This window comes from Oncorhynchus clarkii, chromosome 9 (assembly GCF_045791955.1).
Source record: "Oncorhynchus clarkii lewisi isolate Uvic-CL-2024 chromosome 9, UVic_Ocla_1.0, whole genome shotgun sequence".
In the NCBI taxonomy this organism is placed as follows: Eukaryota; Metazoa; Chordata; class Actinopteri; order Salmoniformes; family Salmonidae; genus Oncorhynchus; species Oncorhynchus clarkii.
This window is the reverse complement of record NC_092155.1, coordinates 39,922,935-39,946,914: the sequence shown is the minus strand read 5'-3', so window position 1 is coordinate 39,946,914 and position 23,980 is coordinate 39,922,935. Positions and strand designations below refer to the sequence as shown.

The 23,980-nt window shown below is 45.4% G+C and overlaps 1 protein-coding gene and 1 non-coding gene across 2 annotated transcripts in view; both read left to right on the top strand.

The window, feature by feature from the left end:
* The window catches only part of LOC139416288 (cadherin-4-like), a 368,240-nt gene that overhangs the window by 329,930 nt on the left and 14,330 nt on the right, over window positions 1–23,980 (top strand). Inside the window, exons 10-12 of the mRNA XM_071164766.1 lie at window positions 7,333–7,518; window positions 12,325–12,578; window positions 21,735–21,877. Of these exons, the coding sequence (XP_071020867.1) occupies window positions 7,333–7,518; window positions 12,325–12,578; window positions 21,735–21,877 (583 nt within the window). The remainder of the gene's footprint in view (window positions 1–7,332; window positions 7,519–12,324; window positions 12,579–21,734; window positions 21,878–23,980) is intronic.
* Window positions 17,530–17,603, top strand: trnaa-ugc (transfer RNA alanine (anticodon UGC)). The gene has a single exon. It is a non-coding gene; the product is annotated as a tRNA-Ala (tRNA).

Below are 23,980 nucleotides of genomic sequence, written 5' to 3'. Positions count from 1 at the left end.
AGTTCAATTATATTCTTCTTACTGTAAAATCATATAATATGAAATAATGAAACAGGACTCATAAGCATATCTTGTCTGCTAAATGAACAAGCCCACAGCGTATGGCAAGCCGCATAGCCAGATAACACACAGTAAGCCGCTTGCATGACAACAACCGGCTGACAAAACGTCATGACCGCCACAGACCAAGTAAGGGGCGGAAGAGGGAGAGGGAGAGGGGAGGAAAAGGGAGAGGGGGGGGGGGGGGGGGTATGGGAGATGGAGGACTGGAATACAGGGAAAAAGGGTAGAAGACGAAAGTTATAAGGCGAGAGCAGGAAAGGGGTGAAACACAGCCCTGGCATCATCTCAGAGACAGCGCGCACTCCTGACCTGAGTGAAATGAAACATCCAGTCGTTAACGTTCATCACCCGGAGAACAACAGCAAGCAGACGTAACGATGATTATAGTGGTGTAAATGGGGATGATCATTACCGTATATGGGAGAGAAAAAAAAAAGGTCATTCCTGGAGTCAACCAAATCAAAGTACAGAGTGATGTGTGTAACCAAGCAGTATGGAGATCAGCAAGACTAGCATATGTTGCAGCAAATGTATCCATACATCCTCTGGTCTTCCAGGGGATGTTGATCATTATACAGTAGTTCCCCCAGCAGCGATGAGTACCTCTTGAACAAGCCTGCTGTCCACTCACACACATTTTAGTCATTTAGCAGATGCTCTTATCCAGAGCGACTATGTAGTCGTGGTCCCCTGTGGGACTTGAACCAGCAACCCTGGCGTTGCGAGTACCGTGCTCTACCAACGGAGCCACACAGGACACACACAGTCGTACCCTGGAGGCACCATGCTGCCAGACATCGTAAATGTGTGGAGGGTTGCAGATAGGAGAGAGGAGGAGGGATGAGATGAGGGGAGGCGGTGAGTAGAAGCAGTATTCCTGATAGTTGGGAAATGAGAAAACTCTGAATTATTTGTTATCCGAATGGCTGGAATGGGTAGGGTGGCTAAAAAAAGTATAAGGGAGGGATGGCTGAGAGTAAACAGCAAGGAAGGGGCTGTGATTTCGACAGCACAGTGCAAGCAATTAAGCAATTAAGCAATTAAGCAGGCACTTCTGTACATAAGCAGGTACTTATGATTGTAAGCAAAGATGCAATGGCTAGTGAAGGTCTTCACATTTTCTTACTTCAAAGTACATCTAAAAAGCGATTATATTAGAGGTTTTTCTCCTATAGAGCTGCACAACCTACTCCACATTTTCAAAAGGAACGATGTCTTGATTGTGTACGTCTTCACACCCCTGAGTTGAAACTTAATGGAAGCACCCTTGGGCAGCCATTGCCGCTGTGAATCATTTTGAATAATATTCTATTAACTTTGCACAACTCTTAGGGCAATATTATGTCCATTGGTTTTGTCAAAATTGCTCAAGTTCAGTAAATGTGCGAAGAAATCATTGAGTCAGTGCCGAGGCCACTCAGGAACACTCATAACCCCTTGGAAAGCCATTCTGGTGTGTCTTTGGCATAAACATGTGTGCAATTGTCTCACTGAAACATGAAACTATATCCCAGTGTTCGGTTTCAGAAGACTGAGGAGGTTTTTCCTTTAACTTTTTACCTGGGTTTTGCTCCTATCATATTTATTTTGATCCTGACAAACTCCCCAGTCCCTGCCGATGGCAAGCATACCCATACCATGATGCTGGCACCACATGATGCAGCAACATTGAAAATGTGGAGTAAGTTGTGTTGTTTGGTAGGAAATGAATCAAATTTAAATTCCAGGTAGCAGATAATGGACATTATCATATATTTATGTAGTTGGTGCTGTATATTAATTAATATACATTACCAGTCAAAAGTTTGGAGACACCTACTCATTCAAGGGTTTTTCTTTATTTTAACTATTTTCTACATTGTAGAATAATAGTGAAGACATCAAAACTATAAAATAACACATATGGAATCATGTAGTAACCAAAGACGTGTTAAACTAATCAAAATATATTTGAGATTTGAGATTCTTCAAAGTAGCCACCCTTTGCCTTGATGACAGCTTTGCACACTCTTGGCATTCTCTCAACCAGCTTCACCTGGAATGCTTTTCCAACAATCTTGAAGGAGTTCCCACATTGTGGAGGCCAGGTCATCTGATGCAGCACTCCACTCCACTCCACTCTCCTTCTTGGTCAAATAGCCCTTACACAGCCTGGAGGTGTGTTGGGTCATTGTCCTGTTAAAAACAAATGATAGTCCCACTAAGTGCAAGCCAGACTGGATGGTGTATCGCTGCAGAATGCTGTGGGAGTCATGCTGGTTAAGTGTGCCTTGAATTCAAAATAAATCACAGACAGTGTCACCCTCACATCATCACACCCCTCCTCCATGTTTCACGGTAGGAACCACACATGCGGGGGAACATCCATTCTCCACAAAGACACGGTGGTTGGAACCAAAAATCTCAAATTTGGACTCATCAGACCAAAGGACAGATTTTCCCCGGTCTCATGTCCATTTCTCATGTTTCTTGGTCCACGAAAGTCTCTTCTTATTGGTGTCCTTGAGTAGTGGTTTCTTTGCAGCAATTCGACCATGAAGGCCTGATTCACACAGTCACCTCTGAACAGTTGATGTTGAGATGTGTCTGTTACTTGAACTTTGTGAAGCATTTATTCAGGCTGCAACTTCTGAGGCTGGTAACTCTAATGAACGTGTCCTCTGCAGCAAAGGTAACTCTGGGTCATACATTCCTGTGGCAGTCCTCATGAGAGCCAGTTTCATCATGGTGCTTGATGGTTTTTGCAATTGCACTTGAAGACACATTCAAAGTTCTTGAGATTTTCCGAATCAACTGACCTTCATGTCTTAAAGTAATGATGGACTCTAATTTCTCTTTCCTTATTTGAGCTGTTCTTGCAATAATATGGACTTGGTCTTTTACCAAATAGAGCCATATTCTGAATGCCACCCCTACCTTGTTGCAACACAACTGATTGGCTCAAACACATTAAGAAGTAAAGAAATTCCATAAGCTAACTTTTAAAAAGGCACACCTGTTAATTGAAATACATTCCAGGTGACTACCTCATGAAGCTGGTTGAGAGAATGCCAAGACTGTGCAAAGCTGTCATCAAGACTGTGCAAAGCTGTCATCAAGGTTATTTCAAAGGGTAGTTTTTAAAAATAAAGAAAAACCCTTGAATGAGTACAGATTTGTCCAAGAATGTCAATGTCAATATATTTTGATTTGTTTATTTTTACACTTTGTTTTATGGTTACTACATGATTTCCATATGTGTTATTTCATGATGATTTCAGTTTGTGTATATGTGACATTTTGCATGACTTTGTAAGATGTCCTGTTTTAACACCTGATATGATGTTTTAAGTACTTTCATTCTAAATAACAATGCAATATGCAGTTAATTCATAGTTTTTAAAATCAACTTCAGCAATGAAAAACCCTTTTCAAATGAAGCCCTCAATGTGAACATACCATAGAACTACCAGAATACAATTAAATGTCCAAACTTTTGACTGGTACCGTATATGGTTTCTAACTTAGAAAAGTATTTTGTACATCAATTGTACAATGGATGCTCCCTGCATATAAAAACCACAAAGAACGCAAGATCTTAATTTCTATGACTCACACAATCTTGATAGAAAAAAAACCCTAATTGAATCAATTACATTTGGAAAAACTAATTTGAGTGTACATTAGCAAGCCAGCAGCAGCTGAAATAGAAAGTGAATTCTCTCCTCCCTTCCTCCCCGCTTTTAGCTTGTGGCTATCAAGTGTCTAACTGGCTAGGTTTAGGATATTTACTAGCCCATACCAGTGACAAACTTAGCTATGTTAGTGACATAACTGTTGTTACATTTTGACACAGGCCCTTGAGCAGGCGTATTCATGCATGTATGTGTATTTCATTAACCCTGTGTCAGTCATTAAGCCACGCCGAGCCCTCCAGTGGCCCAGGGGCGATCTGAGCTGATTAATTCAGCTGTTTATCGGAGCTCCAGTGCAGAAAAGGAAAGAGCTTACGCAGGTGGAGCGCCTCGCGGCACAATCATTAGGAGAGAGCTGAGAGGTGAGGGAGAACGGGGGAGAACGGGGGAGGGAGGCAGGCACTGTACGACAAGAGCAGGGGAAGACGGGGATATAGGAAAGGTAAGAGACAGAAATGAGAGGAAAGAAAGGGACATCAGCAAAGGCGGTTTATTATGAAGCTTCACATATAATATATGTATATCCGACTGTACGGTATGTTTTGAGGCCATGTGGATGTCTTGTCAGCATGACTTTTAGCATGTGTTTTTTTTTCTTCCTATCTGCAGCTTCTCCGGGTTGTGAGTAGGCGGGTGTGTTGGGGAGCTGAGGTGCTGAAAACAGCAGAAGTATCATTTTCACGCTGGACGTTACCATAGGAGTTAGCATTAGCATGCACCCTGGGGGGCCAATAAGATCCTTATGAGGATGAGTTAGCAGATTCGCTAAGCATGTGTCAGGCGTAGAGCTCATCAGCGCTATGTTGCCACACAGCAGGGGCAATCACAGAGAGAGGGGTGGAGAGGGAGGAGAGGAGAAGGTTGTGGGCTGCAAGGCCCGAGAGTAAGTAGATGGGGATAGGGTGGAGGAGAGAGAAATAAACAATAGAAGGTGGTGGGTTGAAGGGGAAGAGAGTGAGGAGACAAATGAAAGCCGACAAACATTTTAATGGCAGAAAAGTTCCTTCCAACAGTCATTTGTTCAACAATTTCACCACTTCTTTACTCCACTGACCATCAATGCACATTGTACAAATGTTCCAGAATTGGATCTGCTGTGGCATCTATGATGGACTATTCTAGCTTTTCCATATCCATAAGGAGAACACACATGGTCAGGACCACTGTAAATCAGACCCCCTTTTTTTTTTTTTTACTATATTAGGATTCTACAGTTGCGGTAGCTGATTGATGATAGTAGTTTGTAACGGATGGAGTCTCGTCCACTGTATTTTTGTTGCGTTGAAGTGCATGTCAATCACCCAGCACAAATGGCGGTTAGCTGAAGAAATGCTGTGGCGGATATTGATGATGATCGCCGTTGTTATTTTGCAAAGTGGAGGTCTTGGATTCACAATGAGCAGGGCACTTTTTACAAGCTCCCTCTACAAATCATCCAGTTCACCAGTGGGCTACATAAAAGCCACTTTGTCGACAATGAAGACCACTAAGCAAATATTTAGTGTTTGCAGCAAACCCAATAAATCTATCAAAGCGTCCCAGAAATAGAACGTTTTGGAGAATTTCTCTTTAATGTTACAGATTAATATTTCATCAGGCCTATCAGAGGCTGACCTATTTTTCAAGGCAGGCAGGCAGTGGAGTGGGTGGGGTGTTTATGTGTTTCAAAGTGGATGTGTTCATCTGTTTGTGTGATTATCTTTGTACTTTTGCCTGTGAGTTTAAGAAAAAAGTAGATGTGTGTGCGTGCATGCGTGTGTGTGTGTGTGTGTGTGTGTGTGTGTGTGTGTGTGTGTGTGTGTGTGTGTGTGTGTGTGTGTGTGTGTGTGTGTTCCCCGTGCTCAGTAGTGAGGAATAATCCCAGCCAGTAGGAAACACCAGCTTGGCCTGGATCCTTTTCTCCTCTCTCATCCTGACATCACCTGGGCTCCATGATGAAGCTCTCTGTCACCCCCATCTGCCCCTCTCCCACCGCCCCTCCCCTCCCCTTCTCTCCCCTGCCTCCCCCTCTCCCCTTTCCCCCTACCACCCCCTCTCTCCTCTCATCTGCCTCCCCCTACCTCCTGCTCTGCCTCCCCCTCCACCTCCTCACTGCCAATAATGTGACGGCAGGATGAAGACAGTCCTCGTGCACCATTACTTTCACTGTGTGATTATTCCTCTGTTCTTTCTGTTATTCACTGTGGGCCTGGAACACCTTAAAATGACACCCCTCTTAAGCACAGACCCACTGGGCACAGACGTCCGTTCAACGTCTAATTCAACGTCTAAACGTCTAAAATCCTACAATGTGATTTTCTGGATTTATTTTTCTCATTTTGTCTGTCATAGTTTAAGTGTACTACCTATGATGAAAATTACAGGCCTCTCTCATCTTTTTAAGTGGGAGAACTTGCACAATTGGTGGCTGACTAAATACTTTTTTGCCCCACTGTATGTCCCTAAATGTCCCTATTATAGAAAAAACTTTCCTCAAATCAGCATGGAGAATACCCTGGCCTAGCCAACAACAACATCAAAACAGACTTCGTGAAGAGTGTATACACGCACACACACACACACACATACACACGCTGCCTCTTTATCCAATCCCAGCAGATGAACAGGACCACCCCGGGAACCCTCTTTTTCCTGAAGAATGTCATTGGTTCTCTAGACGACCATCTTGCTAGAGCTTCCTAATCTCACTGTGTTTGTGTGCTGGGTCACAGTGTGTCTCAGCGTGTCTCGGTGGGGGGGGCCTAATGTTATTGTGTGTAGTCTATGCAGACAGAGAAGGTCTCCTGCGCCTGTAGGGCAGCGATCATCAGCTAGAATTCAGCCACGGGACAATTATTTTCTTGAGCGGATGGTTGGGGCCCGGAACATAATTACAAATAATTTATAGACAGCAAATTGACTGCAAGAAGCCCAAACAAATATAATATTTGACAAAAAAAAAAAAAAAAAAAAAAAAAAAAATTACATTTGTATACTATCACATACAGTATGTCTCTCTATATCTACAGTATATCTCTCTACTTTCCCAAAATGTCAATCACTTGGAGCTGATTTGCTGTTGTCTATACAGTCTTTTATATCCAACAATTAAAATAATAAAATCACCCGCGGGCCGAATTCGTCCCGCGGGCCGCCAGCTGGGGGGGCCTGCTTGACAGACTGCTAAGCTGTGATCAGTTCCCAACCATAACAGACAGACTGACTCCTCTGCTGTCCTTATCAGGACAAAACACATGTGTTTCTGCAGGACATCTAAAAACCCACTCAGAGACACACAAACACATGTCCACTGCCGCTTAAGCCCTCCCAAAAGCAGGCCTTTTTCTCTCTCTCTCTCTCCATCCCCCGCTCCCTCCACCAGTCTCTCAGAAGAACAGAAAGATGGTGAGAGGGCAATAAGAAAATTCTTCAAAATGTGGAGGCAGAGGATAGCGCGGGTGTTTAGCTTGTTTTATGCCCCTAACGCACTGGAGTAGTGCTTGTGGAGTGACGGGATAGTTAAGCCAATCGACTGCCTACTTACACAAAGAAGGAGGCGGTGGAGACTTCTGCTAACTCCTCTCATCTCTCTCTCCCTCTTTCTTACCCCTCACAGTTTTCAGGGGAGGTCCCAGAGAACCGGGTCAATGTTGTGGTTGCCAACCTGACCGTGATTGACCGGGACCAGCCACACTCGCCCAACTGGAATGCCGTGTACAGGATCATCAGCGGAGACCCGATAGGTCACTTCACCATCATCACCGATCAACACACCAACGACGGCATGGTTACCGTAGTGAAGGTAAGGCCCTGTGAGCAATCAAGACAATGGTACATAATCTCAAACAAAAATGCCGTGGAGAGTTTTGTCTATAGCAGATTGGTTCAAAGCTGTTCCACGGAGATTTACATGTAGGAAAGTTACAGGGGGAAAAAAGGACCCAATTCTGTTTGACCTTTGCTCTGAAAAACATTTCATATTGAATGGGCAGGTGGTGCTAAAATAGTGAACAATTCCACGTCAATCAGCAACTGCGAAATCTAGTGAAGATCTGGTGAAAACGGATATTCTCCAGGTCTCACCTAGACCCACTTATCATATCCATTTCAAAAGCACACTTCTTCACCGAGCCTACAGAAAGGTCAAGGTTGAGTGAGGACTGTTGTTGTCAGGTCTATATCGTATGATATTTTATTTTAGTAACCATACGACATGTCCTTGTGAGGTTGATGTAGCACATTCAGTGTTATCCCATTAATCTGTGTGTTGCGTGTCAGATCTATAAGTCAGTGTGTGTCCGCCCCAGGCTGTACACTAGCTATAGGCTGGGGAGGGGCAGCTAAGGACACAACACAATGGGAGCTTTGACTTTGAAACCCCCTAGCTAAGTCTAATTGAGGGATAGGGTAGGTCCTTCACAAGCACATGGGCGAGCATTTATGCACCAACCTCGCACGCACACACACACACACACACACACACACACACACACACACACACACACACACACACACACACACACACACACACACACTGAACCCGCACACACACATATATAATGGCTACTAAGACCATTGCAACAAATTCGATATTGATTTCTCAATTACAAATTGCAGTGGTGTTATAATGTTCTAGCTACTGAGGTGGATGGATACAACAACACAGCCGTGTCTTGTCATCCTATCTGTTTACCGTTTTAGGAACAGGCTTGTGTGTGAGTGTGAGTTTTTGTGTGTGTGAGTGTGAGTTTTTGTGTGTGTGCATGCCTGTACAGGTATACTGTATACAGTGTGTATATTTTGACTAGTTTTGATTCCTCTTTCTGCTCCTTTTGTCTGTCTGTGTGACTCTACAATAACATTTTGAGGAATGGCATTAACACCTCTCTATTTCTCTCCGCACCTCAGGCACTGGCATTTTGCTTTCCTTCATTATCTCTAGATGACTGGATTTTACACTGAACCAAAAATATTAACGGAATAAGTGTTGGTCCCATGTTTTATGAGCTGAAATGAAAGATCCCAGAAAGGTTCCATATGCACAAACAGCTTATTTCTCTCAATTAGTGTACAAATTGGTTTTACATCCCAGTTAGTGAGCATTTCGCCTTTACCAAGATAATCCATCCACCTGACAGGTGTGGCATATTAAGAAGCTGATTAAACAGCAGGATCATTACACAGGTGCATCTTGTGCTGGGGACAATAAAAGGCCACTCTAAAATGTGCAGTTTTGTCACACAATGCCACAGATGACTCACGTTTTGAGGGAGTGTGTAATTGGCATGCTGACTGGAAGAATGTCCACCAGAGCTGTTGAATGCTACCATAAGCCGCCTCCAACGTCGTTTTAGAGAATTTGGCAGTAAGTCCAACCGGCCTCACAACCGCAGACCATGTGTAAATACGACTGCACTTCCGGCTTCTTCACCTGCGGGATTGTTTGAGGACAGCCACCAGGACAGCTGATGAAACTGTGGGTTTGGACAACCAAAGAATTTCTGCACAGAATCCGTCTCAGGGAAGATCATCTGAGTACTCGTCGTCCTCACCAGGGTCCTGACCTGACTGCAGTTCGGCGTCGTCACCGACTTTATCAGGCCTATATGGCCACTGGCACGCTGGAGAAATCTGCTCTTCACGGATGAATCTCGGTTTCAACTCTACCGGGCAGATGTGGCGTGTTGTGAGCGTTTTACTGATGTCAACATTGTGAACAGAGTGCCCCGTGGTGGCGGTGGGGTTATGGCATGGGCCGGCAAAAGCTACAGTCAACGAACACAATTGCATTTTATCGATGGCAATTTGAATGCACAGAGATACCGTGAGGAGATCCTGAGGCCCATCGTCGTGCCTTTCATCCATCGCCATCACCTCATGTTTCAGCATGATAATGCACAGCCCCACGTCGCAAGGATCTGTACACAATTCCTGAAAATATCTCAGTTCTTCCGTGGCCTGCATACTCACCAGACGTCGCCCATTGAGCATGTTTGGGATGCTCTTTCACAGCCATTGAAGAGGAGTGGGATAACATTCCACAGGCCACAATCAACAGCCTGATCAACTCTATGCGAAGAAGATGTGTCGTGCTGCATGAGGCAAATGGTGGTCACACCAGATACGGACTGATTTTCTGATCCACGTCCCTTCCTTTTTTTGAAGGTATCCATGACCAACAGATGCATATCTGTATTGCCAGTCATGTGAAATCCATAGATTAGGGCCTAATGAATTTATTTTCTTATATGAACTGTAACTCAGTAAAATCTTTGAAATTGTTGCATGTTGCGTTTATATTTGTGTACAGTGTAGAATACTTTTCATCACTACTCGCTCCCTGATGTACAATTGAGCAGGTAGGCGGGCGGGCAGCCGTAAGCTGCCGTAGCAACCCCAGGGAGGATATCAGGAAATCATAAATTAAGAGCCAGGAGCAGCGCGAGGAATAGACCGTCTCAACAAGTAAACAGGAAGGCTTTGAGTCTCTCTGGGGAGCGGAGCCGGAATGGCTACCAACTCTATAATCGGTTTCACATCAGACAACCTGGAACGCATAGGTAGCAGGGAAACGGGGGGAACATCACAGAGCCGCATTTGAATTCTTGTGGTATGTGTTTACTGAGGAGGCCTCTCTGGCTGCTAGTGGAGGCACATCAGCAGAACACGCTGACATCTCTCACATGCTTACTGAGACAGCTCCCCTGGGACCCAGCGCTGCTCTGTAAACAAGGACTGAGGTCTTAACCTGCACATGTCACACGTGTAGAGAACTCTCTGCGGAACCGAGAAGAACACCAATAAGGAATCCTGGATTGAAACAGAGGCACCACAGAATCACACACAGACAAACATACACACACATGCGCCCGTATGCACACGCACACACACACACACTATTTTGCCTTTAATAAGTCATTAGGATATGTAAATTCAAGAAGCCTGTGATGAACACAGGAAATGATAGGGGTGACTACACACCAGAGAGAAGAAAGGAGAGGAGTGGGAAGGAGGAAGTGAGGAGTAGACGGGAGAGTTGCCAATGAGGAGAGGAGGCAGGGTAGATTATATTAGGAGGGGGGAGGGAGGGAGGGAAGTGAGGAGAACGGGGAGCAGGGGAATGGAAGCACTTAGGAGGAGGAGGGGATGAAGAGCAGATTCGGGAAGGAGAAGAGGAACGAGAGGGATGGAGTAAAAGGTGGAGGGGGAGATGGAGTGAGTGATGGATCACAGGAAGGAGGTGGAGGCTAGGTTATTGACCTTTAACCCCCTCGTTCTGCTCTCCTCCCCTAGGATGTGTATGTGTTAGTGAGCCTTCAGATACGCCGGACCTCCCTGTGCACTGAACACCACTGGATATGGATCAAAGAGCTCCGAGTACACCACTGGTTCACCCCACACAGACACACACAAAAGGGCAGGGCACGTACACAGAGACAGAAGGGCAGGGCACGCCAACACCAGCCATCTCTTCTTATTACTTGTGCACGTACACACATACCCCACCGTGGCATCTGTCAGATCCAATCCCCTCATCACCCTGGCTGCTTGATTATGAATGCTTTTTATATCTCTGCCCGTCGTGTCCGTTCGCTGCTAACACTGAGGCGATGCAACACACAGATGTGCTCCAAATCATTACAGTCACAATCAAACCCAGCAGACACCAGCCCCCTTGGCGCTAATCATCAACCGGATAGCTAACTGTAATCAGACCGAGCATCACGCAACACCCAACATATTTGTTTGTGTGTTTCTGGTTATTTGAATCTGGGTTTGTGTTGTCTTCATTAAGCCAGCCCAGAGCTGTCGCTCCGTTTTAGGGTCACAGGGCAGATCGCCCTTGTAGGTGGCTGGAGCTAGCCGACGCGCGCACACACACACACACACACACACACACACACACACACACACACACACACACACACACACACACACACACACACACACACACACACACACACACACAGTGAGGAGTTTACCCAGCGTGAACTGAACAGGGAGCACTACAGCAGCCAGTCCATGAATAGTTTAAGGCCTGCCTAACCCACTCAGTGTTAGCAGGGTAACTACAGGTAGGGGTATAGAGGTCCCTCTAAGTTTAACGGTAACGTTGTTCAAATTCATCCCAGCCATCGCGGAAGCTAGCACTGCTCAGCACCAGGACTCAGCTCTCTCGCTCTCTCGCTCTCTCTCTCTCTCTCTATGTGCGTGTTCAACACCTGTAGGTGGAGGATAGAGGGACTGAGGAACTGGAGGAGAATGTTTAAGTGTTCTGGGGATGGGTGGGGGTTAGATGGCACCGTGGGTTTGATCCCTCTCTTGTTATTTCTCTCCCGTATATATTTCTTCTCACCGTAGTGCAGGGTTTATTTATTTCCTGCTTTCTTTCTCCCGGTTTATTCGACCCTTCCTAGTATTCTCATATTATCCATCTCTCTCGCTCTCTTGTCTCTCGCTACCTCATCATTGATTTGTCTTCTGTTTTTATCTGCCTTCCTTTTTGACTACAGCTTTGCCTCTTTCTCTCTCTGATTGCTATTACCGTTTGACGGACTGTGAGATGACTGATTGTAACCTAATTATCTCCACCTCTCCTCCTCTCCAGCCGGTGGACTTTGAGCAGAACAGAGCCTTCATGCTGACGGTGGTGGTCAACAACCAGGCCCCGCTGGCCAGTGGGATCCAGTCGTCCCTCCAGTCCACATCTGGGGTCACCATCTCTGTGGTAGACATCAACGAACCGCCCTACTTCCCTACTAACCCCAAGTCCATCCGCTTTGAGGAGGGCGTCCCCGCTGGCACCTCTCTCACCACATTCTCAGCCAGCGACCCTGACCGTTTCATGCAGCAGAGCATCAGGTACTGGACACACACACACACACACACACACACACACACACATATACAGACACACAAACACACACACATTCACGCACACGCTCACACTCTCTCCCAACCCTGACTGCTTCCTGAGCTGAGCATTAGGTACTGGACACACACATTTACACACACACACACACACTTATACAGACACACAAACACACACACATTCACGCATGCACGCACACGCTCACACTCTTTCCCAACCCTGACTGCTTCCTGAGCTGAGCATTAGGTACAGTGGGGAACTATGCAAACAAACGGTCTCCTCTCTCTCTCTCTCTCTTAAGATTTCTATGTAAACTCACTCAGTACAGAGTTGCCCTTCCCCCTGTATAAACTAGCAGTAGTGGCATAGTGGCCAAGTGCCATCTTAGGGCTTATACAGGCCGCAAAAAGTAGTTGCATAGTGAAGCAAAAAAATATATGTTTTATATAGTATGTACATAAGCTTTTTTCTATTTACATTAGCAACGGTATGCCACATGCCAAGAGAGAGTTCGGGGGCTTGGCGATGTGACGTGACATGAATGTTCTACCTCAATAGCTCAAGTGTACTGTACATACCACAGTAGCCAGTAAGCATGCAAACTCTTCAACTAGCTAACATTATGCAAGCACCTTTTCATCTACCATATTACACTCTTGATTAATGCAATAAAAGCATATGACAATCTTGAATAATGCAGCAAATCACGAGCTTGTGCAGATATTTAAAGGTTTATTTTCTCGTCCACGCACTCATACATTTAGCTGCAAGACCATTACACGGGAAAAAGTGGCACAACCGCTAGCTAGCTAGCTAGCTAGCGTCAAGTAACAACATTTGTTTCATGAAGTAGCTAAATTATCATAGCAAGAATGAACGTTTACCCCTCTCGTACGAATATAAAAGTACAGTAATGCCATCATGACCATCTCGAATCCCACCGTACCTTCTCTGCTGTGCAATCTGGTTTCCGAGCCGGTCACGGGTGCACCTCAGCCATGCTCAAGGTACTAAACGATATCATAACCGCCATCGATAAAAGACAGTACTGTGCAGCCGTCTTCATCGACCTTGCCAAGGCTTTCGACTCTGTCAATCACCATATTCTTATCGGCAGACTCAGTAGCCTACAACTACTTTGCAGACAGAGTTCAGTGTGTCCAATCGGAGGGCATGCTGTCCGGTCCTCTGGCAGTCTCTATGGGGGTGCCACAGGGTTCAATTCTCGGGACGACTCTTTTCTCTGTATATATCAATGATGTTGCTCTTGCTGCGGGCGATTCCCTGATCCACCTCTACGCAGACGACACCATTCTGTATACTTCCGGCCCGTCCTTGGACACTGTGCTGTCTAACCTCCAAACGAGCTTCAATGCCATACAACACTCCTTCCGTGGCCTCCAACTGCTCTTAAACACTAGTAAAACCAAATGCATGCTTTTCAACCGTTCGCTGCCTGCACCCGCACGCCCGACTAGCATCACCACCCTGGATGGTTCCGACCTAGAATATGTGGACATCTATAAGTACCTAGGTGTCTGGCTAGACTGTAAACTCTCCTTCCAGACTCATATCAAACATCTCCAATCTAAAATCAAATCTAGAGTCGGCTTTCTATTCCGCAACAAAGCCTCCTTCACTCACGCCACCAAACTTACCCTAGTAAAACTGGCTATCCTACCGATCCTCGACTTCAGCGATGTCATCTACAAAATAGCTTCCAATACTCTACTCAGCAAACTGGATGCAGTTTATTACAGTGCCATCCGTTTTGTTACTAAAGCACCTTATACCACCCACCACTGCGACCTCTATGCTCTAGTCGGCTGGCCCTCGCTACATGTTCGTCGCCAGACCCACTGGCTCCAGGTCATCTACAAGTCCATGCTAGGTAAAGCTCCGCCTTATCTCAGTTCACTGGTCACGATGGCAACACCCACCCGTAGCACGCGCTCCAGCAGGTGTATCTCACTGATCATCCCTAAAGCCACGCCTCATTTGGCCGCCTTTCGTTCCAGTTCTCTGCTGCCTGTGACTGGAACGAATTGCAAAAATCGCTGAAGTTGGAGACTTTTATCTCCCTCACCAACTTCAAACATCTGCTATCTGAGCAGCTAACCGATCGCTGCAGCTGTACATAGTCTATCGGTAAATAGCCCACCCAATTTTACCTACCTCATCCCCATACTGTTTATATTTATTTACTTTTCTGCTCTTTTGCACACCAATATCTCTACCTGTACATGACCATCTGATAATTTATCACTCCAGTGTTAATCTGCAAAATTGTAATTATCCGCCTACCTCCTCATTTCTTTTGCACACAATGTATATAGACTCTTTTTTTCTACTGTGTTCTTGACTTGTTAATTGTTTACTCCATGTGTAACTCTGTGTTGTCTGTTCACACTGCTATGCTTTAACTTGGCCAGGTCGCAGTTGCAAATGAGAACTTGTTCTCAACTAGCCTACCTGGTTAAATAAAGATGAAATAAAAATGTTAAAAAAAATACATTGTTAGTCATCACAGAGCTCGGTAGCTAACAAGCTAACCAAATGTCTGCATCCTCCTCACAGACTACCAATAGCTAATGCAGCCAACGTTAGCTGAACCGTAGCTAGGTTGCTTTTTGGCCTACTTACCGTATTGACGTTACCTTTGAACACGTTTCCCCAAATGGCGTCCCGCGCTGGTTTTATTTGGTCCCCCACGATATTTGGGGGGGGACATAATACTAAAAACACCACATTTTTGGGGGGCATTTTGGAAATCATTTGGCTCAATGATACAATTCTGTTTACACCCAACGGCTCAGAGAGGTGGTGACTCTTGAGGAAAGCTCTCCTGCAACCTCCGGCGGTAGTGGTTTGAGATGTGACCAGTTCGCAAGTTTACATTGCAGTATTTTCTCTAAATCTGTAGGCAATCTCTTGTAGTGAGAATAGGGCCATACGTGCACGGATACAAAAAGAGAGAGCGACAGAGAGAGAGAGGGAGGATGAAAATGAAATGGGGACCATGGTTCTTGGCAGTGTCCATCTCTCAGCAGTCCAGTTTGCCAGTGCTCGCTCGGCGCCAGCACAGGGCACTGCGTTAGGAGGGCACGAGGGTTAATGGGGAGCACTGCCCCATGGGTAACCGAAGCCATGTGTATTCTAAAGGTATAGATAGGACACACACACACACATACAGCATCTGGCCCCTGCTCGAAGGCCTGACACAGCAGTCTGTACACCTGCAGTGTTCCCAGGGCTCTCACACTATTGGCTGTGAATCTAAACCAACCTTTTAAAGCCGTCTGTGGAGCACAGCAGTGTCTTCACTTCCTCAATGTCAGCTGATTTATGACATGATTATGTTGATTATGATCTAGGAGGGAGGGGCTACATTTTTCTTTCACACATACTTGCAAGCACGCACATACAGTCACTCATGTGTGCAGTGGTGGAAAAAGTACCCATACTTGATTAAAAGTAAAGATACCTTAATAGAAAATTACTAAAAGTGAAAGTCACCCAGTAAAATACACATTCAGTAAAAGTCTAAAAGTGTTTGGTTTTAAATATATTTAAAGTGGCAATCAGCAGTAGAAACAAGAACACAGTGACATCCCTTACCCCTGTTTCGGTAAGAAGCTGGAGCTGGAGAAATTGAACCGCTCTCAAATTCATAAACAGAGCTATGGATGCAAGGACTAATCATCCATGATATCAAATGATAGTTTGAACCATATTGTGAGGCTGTATAGTGTTTGTTTACATTTTCTTTGTTGGAGTAAAACAAGTTGATATTTGGGGATCTGATGGGGTACGACAGTAAAACAAGTTGATATTTGGGGATCTGATGGGGTACGACAGTAAAACAAGTTGATATTTGGGGATCTGATGGTGTACGACAGTAAAACTAAGCTCATGAGGCATTTATAAGTTATATTCTTCAAGAATCAATATGTGCATATCATTCATTTATACGTCCAAAAATGGATGTAGCAACTACTGATTGCCCCTTTAAGTATGAAAAGTAAATCATTTAAAATTCCTTAAATTAAGGAAACCAGGCGGCACAATTTTTTTTTATGTTTTTTTTTTTCATTTACGGATAGCCAGGGGCACTCTCCAAAACTCAGACATTTCAGGGAAAATGTATGGAGTAAATAATATGTAGTGAAGTAATAGTACAAGTTCCCCCAAAAATGACTTAAGCAGTACTTTAAAGTATTTTTACTGAAGTACTTTACACAACTGCTAGTGTGTATGTATGGTGTTTGTCTGTATGTTTTCTCCCTGGCTGGGTCAGTCTGGTGACTAAGTGGATTGCTGTGTCTATGAGAGGGCCAGGCCATCACCTCCCCCAAACCCCACATTCATCATCATGTACCCTTTTCCTCTCTCTCTCTCTGGGGTAAAGATCTAAACAAATTTGCCAGTTAATTGCACTGCAAATTAGTGTAAATTATCATTATAATTTTTGGAAGACGCCAAAGTCACCAGCTGGGCTCTCTGTCTTGCTGCAGCTCTCTGTCTTTCTCTTCTGTCTCTCTTTGCTTTCTCTCTCTCCCCCTCCCCCCTTTCCCTCGTTCTCTCCCGATCCTTTTCCGTACACCAGTTTTAGTCCGCAGTACATCTTGGAGATAAGTTTGGGTAGCTGAGGCACACTGTGTTCTGTCATGGCCTGCCTCACACATTCACACTCTCTCCCTTTTTCTTTCTCTTCCTCTTTTCCTCTCTCTCCACCCCTCTCTCTCTCTCTCTCTCTCTCTCCATCTCTCTTTCTCTCTCTCACACACACACACACACACAAACACACACTGATACACAATCTCCCCACCACAATCAATTATCCTGCACATCTAGTGTTTTACCGTAGCCCAGCCCTGAAACCTTAAGAAACTAGTGGGACAGTTTGCCCACATCAGCCTCCAATGTGGTTTCGTCTGAGAGGTCCCGTGTGGCTCAGTTGGTAGAGCATGGTGCTTGCAATGCCAGGGTTGTGGGTTTGATTCCCACAGGGGACCCACAGGGGACCAGTATAAATATATGCACTCTGAATAAGAGCGTCTGCTAAATGACAAGAATCTGTATTGCAGTCCTATAGAGTGAGAGGCGTAAAAAGGCATCGGGCTTGGATCATGCAGGGAAACTAATCACTTGGATTCTTATTCCTCAAAGGAAATGTAATCATACATAATGAATGTGTGCTAAGTCACGCCAATCAACCAAACCATGTATTATCTTGTTTGTAGTCAGCCATTACACTCTGTCCTCACAATCAGACACGGGGGAACAGAAACCATGCAAAGTTTGGATGGGGGTTTTTTTTGTTTTATTATCAGCTGAAACTTTTGATCGGAAGCCCATCTTAGTAGCCAAGTGAGCAGAGTTCGTGTGTGTTGACTAGCTAGCAATTTGTCACGACTCATTTTTGTTGGTGACTGGTTTGAGGCACAACTCCCTTTGTATGTGTGACTACTGCCAGGTTCAAGGGTCAGAGATCTCTCTATGTGCCTGAGGGAGACCAGACAGATGTAATGTGAGTGTAGGAAAGAGGAAGGGTGCTGCTGAATAAAGAGAAAAGGCAATGAACAAGATGGAGAGTGAGACGAGGAAAAGCAGGGGCCGGGGAGGTTTGGAGAGTTGAAAGAGGGAAGAGGGAGGTCAGGACCAGAACTTGACAGGTTTTCTTCAGACTAATGGCAGGCAGTGAGTTCTAGGGGTGGTTGAGGGGGGACAGAGGCCAGGGTATGGGGGAATGGGAGGGGGGAAGAGGCTTGGAGAGAGGAATCAGGCATTACCTGTCAGAGCCAGACGAGCGAGGCGAGGTGTGGGATTGGAGATGCACGCATAAATGATTACCCAGACCACCCTGCATGGGCTGGAGGAAGGTGAGGAGGACATGTATTTTGGATTATCAAGGACAGGCTTTGAAAAAAATACATTTTCTTCCTCCTAACACTACTATCGCTAACACCAACAGACTTCATACTAGATCGTATTCACTCCTCACACCCACTTGTCAGTACCACAAAGCTGTCATATGGATAGAGAGACTGATCAAGGTAGTATGCAGACGATGGAATTATGCAGCTTGGATACTAACACTTAATATAACTTGCACTTCTCCTTGTTGTCTTTTAAAGCACCAGAGCTAACAATGGCTGTCGGTTCCAGACAGTAGAGAAGCAGTAAGAACCAAAGAAATGAAATGATAAAACTGCCGACCAACCCCAGGTTTTGATATCAGCAATGAAATCATAGAATTGACTCTGGCCTGCCAAGCCAGATTGCTGTTACTTAAAAAGTGCTTTTCCCAGTCGTGTACTGTTAGGTCAGTTGGAGAAGGCAGCAGTAGTCTGTGTTACGCTGGTGACGGTTCTTTCACACACTGACTCGCTCACTAGCTGCTGTGTTGTAGAATGTGTATGTTTGTTTCGTGTGTGTGCAAATCACGTGGGATCGCTGGAGGCTGGAGGTGGGGGACTCCGATCCGTCGGGGTAGATTTAGCTCGGCGCCAGTTCTGTAACGTATCCAACATCTGTCACTGCGGCAGCCCAGGCATCCCAACAGAAACAGGAAGTGACACTTCATTTGCTGACTGCTATGGCGACTGCCAATCACCCAGGCTGTGGGATTGGCTCACAGTGTGGCATGACTATAATGCGGTCACTATGGGTACGACGAAGCAAAATCCAGCACAGCTTTCCCTTGGATCTGACACATCATCCTCCGTTAGAGCTGACAGTCACGTGAAATCCCAGCTGAAAATCTGACATTCAAACTAGAAATTAATTAAGAGGAAGTGATGTTCAACACGAGCCGCCGAGATTGAGATCTGCACTCAGGACCCACTGAGGTGCCCTTAATGTGCCCGATTGTTTAAAGAAAATGTCTAATTACACACCCGATCGTCTCTTCAATGCGGGGGGGAAATTGGCTTGCGCTGGAGTGCTATAATGCACTTAATAAACTTGATCTAAGTTTTATTTTAACTGTGTTAGACACTGTTCGGGGGATTTAATTAATGAGTAATGTTCGAGCGTCAGGCTCTGGGGAGCAGACCTTTTGTGTAATGTCTTTTATCATCACAGACCTCTAACTTTTAATGTTACCAGATAAGGGAGGGGGAGAGAGGGACGAGAGAGGACAGGACCATAATGGAGGTGAGGGGCGAAAGGGTGTGTCCATTTCCCCCACTCTACCTCTTTATTTCTCCATTTCCTGCTCACCAACTCCAGCCTCAGCTTCTTCCTCTCCTTCTCAGGTGTGACTGCTCTCCACTGGAGACCTAGAGTACAACCTGGACCTGCCTCCACAGACAGACAGAGACCTAGAGTACAACCTGGACCTGACTCCACAGACAGACAGAGACCTAGAGTACAACCTGGACCTGCCTCCACAGACAGACAGAGACCTAGAGTACAACCTGGACCTGCCTCCACAGACAGACAGAGACCTAGAGTACAACCTGGACCTGCCTCCACAGACAGACAGAGACCTAAAGTACAACCTGGACCTGCCTCCACAGACAGACAGAGACCTAGAGTACAACCTGGACCTGACTCCACAGACAGACAGAGACCTAGAGTACAACCTGGACCTGCCTCCACAGACAGACAGAGACCTAGAGTACAACCTGGACCTGCCTCCACAGACAGACAGAGACCTATAGTACAACCTGGACCTGCCTCCACAGACAGACAGAGACAACCTGGACTTGCCTCCACAGACAGACTGAGACTGGACTTGCCTCCACAGACAGACAGAGACCTAGAGTACAACCTGGACCTGCCTCCACAGACAGACAGAGACCTAGAGTACAACCTGGACCTGCCTCCACAGACAGACAGAGACCTAGAGAGAGAAGAAACCATAGATAAAAAAGAGCAAGACTGATGGATACATGCATACACAGACTGTAACAAGGTTATTTCATGTTCAGGAATGTAGCATCTTACCTAATGAAACCCATAGCGGGTGGTAACTGTAACAAAAGGCCTACAAGTTTTAAGAGATTACGTTACCCCAGGGAACCCATTGCGGGTGGTAACAACAGAAACACGGTAGCTTTAATCACGTCAGGTGAGTGTCACAAAACAAGGTTGATATATTCTCGTCAGGGGAATTTAGCGAGAAGTGTCAGCCTAATTGCATTTGCAACACAGCTCCTTTTATTGCATTTCCATTTCCGTTTTTGTGTGTTGCACTGGCATCGTAGAGAGAGAGAGACTGTTCTATAAAGCCAAACATCTTACATCAGATTCCATGGGCAGTAAGCTTCAGCAGCTTCCGAACACAGTCAGCTACTGTCTTTCTCCTCTCGCTCTGTCTTTTATCCCTGCCCCCCTCTGTGCAGGCCACACTCCCTCCCCAGTGGTTATTTCACAGGCTGCCTGTTCCAGTCTGCGGGTAGCTGCCCGCCGCGCTGACCACTCGGCAGTGTGGAAATGTCATCCCTCTCATCCCATTCCCAAGGCCGCGTAGAGCCTGGGATACAGCCCACTAGCCTGCTGGGAAAATCCCCACATCTTCTCCACAGGGGAGAGATTACTCCCTCCATCCCTCTCTCTTTCCATCGCTCCATCCCTACATTTAGACCTTCTCTCCAGCCCACTTACCGTAGTGCAGGCCTATAGTAACATGGTAGAATCGTTAGAGAGCCTGAGGGTATGGGTATTAGGCATGCAGGCCTGTTTGCAGGTGTGAATGTGTTCTCTACGTCAGTGCATATGAAACACTGATGTAGAGGAGAGAGGAGAGAGGAGAGAGAGAGAGGAGAACCCAGGCAGATATCCACACAGGGATTTCTGGGTAAATCGTGGAGATGATACCCTTATTTTTCTCTCTCCTTCTCTCTTCTCTCTCCTACAGTTTATAGTACAGGGATGTGGAAAATTAGGTGAAATTGACTGTAAGCTACAGGCTGTGAATGAGAAATTGATACAGTTTTAACCTGGGTGTTGTGTAACTGGCATACAACTGAACAGCACTTTTGAAAGTGATGTCCATTCCATTGATTTAGTCGACATATGTTAACCACCGCCTTAACCTGCTACCTTCCTCCTCTTCGCTGATGAAGAGTGAGTATACATAATTTTTCTGAACCTGTTAGTCTAAATCTCCTTCTCTCCTCCTCCCCCTGTCTGTCCAGGTATTCTAAACTGGCCGACCCAGCTGACTGGCTGTCCATCAACAACACCAACGGTCAGATCATCACCACGGCAACCCTGGACAGAGAGTCCATCTACGTCAAAAACAACATTTATGAAGCCACCTTCCTCGCGGTTGACAATGGTGAGAGCCATTGTCTGTGCTTGTGTGTGTGTGTGTGTGTGTGTGTGTGTGTGTGTGTGTGTGTGTGTGTGTGTGTGTGTGTGTGTGTGTGCGTGCGTGCGTGCGTGCGTGCGCGCGTGCGCGCGCGTGTGTGTGTGTGTGCGCGTGTGTGTGTGCGTGCGCGTGTGTGTGCGCGCTTGTGTGTGCGTGCGTGTGTGTGTGTGTGGCAGAAAAAGAGAAAGACTGAGAGAAAGGAGAGAGGAGGTGCAGAGGACAGAGGTGGGCCCAGTGGGGTTGAGCAGAGACCAACCTAAAGCTGAATTAGAGCTGAGACTCCTGGTAACAGAGAGCTAGTCATGCTGTATCGACCGGTTCTCCTGTCTTCCCTCGCTTCGCCTCTCCGCCTTTCTCCTCTGCCCATCCACTGCAGTGAGTGTGGCACATCCAGTTTGCTCTGCCACCCAGTTCAAGATTGAGCTTAACTGAGCACAAACTCAATCCCAGCAAACAAACAAACTCTCCCTTTTTTCTCATGCGGAAGCAAACAGAATGCTTTTCCCCTCCCAAAGTGCCTTATCAGTGACGTGCAGTGCATTGGTGTGTTTACCTAAAGTTGGGACGGCTTTGAAGAATGATTGACACTGCCTGTGTGTGTGTGTGTGTGTGTGCGTGTGTGAGTGAGCGTGTTCCCAGTGATTGGCAACGTCAGAGACCGTGATGTGTAACTTCCTGTGTTGTTTTCTGCAGCAGGGTTGGAAGTGTCCCAGCTAGCACATAACGTTCTGAGAACCATATGTTTCTTAGAACTTGGTGAGAGCTTGGTTGTCCTATGGTTATTTTTGCATACAACTTTCCTACAACATTCTGGGAATAGTGAAGGACACTCAGCTAGCACATAGAATTCTGAGAACCATATGTTTCTTAGGTGGGAATTTCAAACACTTCAGCATAACGTTTCTTACAGGTTTCCTCGTTGTTCTATTTAAAGTCATGTTCTCAGATAGTTCAGAGAATGATAAGAAACAACGTTCTTTTGTGGGAATTTCAGTACTTCAGCTTAACATTTTCTACAGGTTTCCTTGTGGTTTTATTTAAAGTCATGTTCTCAGATAGTTCAGAGAATAATAAGAAACAACGTTCTTTTGTGGGAATTTCAGTACTTCAGCTTAACATTTTCTACAGGTTTCCTCATGGTTCTATTTAAAATAATGTTCTCTGAACATTAAGAAACCTTTCCATAACAAGCACAAGAAAACATTAGTAGCATTCAAAGAACGATCTAAGAATATTATTTCGTAACATATACTTTCCTTTCTCAACGTCAACAAAACTCTCTCTCTATCTTGTTAAGTGTGTTCAGGTGTGTTGGCCGCGGCAACTAATTGGCCACACCTGATCTTAATGTGTGCTTGTTTCGTTTGAAATGGGGTCTGTTTGAATAGACTAAAATGAAAAGCTTTGTATGAGTAAAAAAAAGAAAAAAAACATGTCATGCTAGCTCCTTCCTGGTGGCACAGTGGACTCGTTCCGTGTATAGAGAAGAGAAGATCATAGGTTGCAATCTCACTGACACCATGCCACAATAAAAAAAGACATGTGTTTGCATGATTCATGTCCATGTGTCCTATCTGTGCTTGTCGTTCAAAACAGTTAACTCAAACTAAGCTAGCAGTGTTATTAAAAAATCTTATTGAAACATGTTCTCAGAACATTATTTAATTACCTTCAAATAATCTTTAATTTCCGTTCTCAGAACTTTAATAAAACTTCCCAGGAAAACTTTCAGGGAACCGTAGTAAAATGTTCTCAGGACGTCCCCTAAAAATTTACATTCCAAAAACAGCCATTATTTTCTCTTCCGGTCAGAAAACTTATGGCTTCGTTCTCAGAACCTCCAAGGAACCAAATGTGCTAGCTGGGGTGGGATTAGACAGCAAACCCATTAGGGCTGACACGCTCCCGTCATTTCCATGCCTCTGTCTCTCTTTCTCTCCTTTTCCTTCTCCTTTTCCATGACTCATTCTCTGTCCCTGTCTCTCTCCTTACACACTTTTTGAAAGCCCTCTGACCCTACGAGTGGCTTGTGACGTGTTTTCCCTGCACTCTGCTTCTGTCTTCACCTCT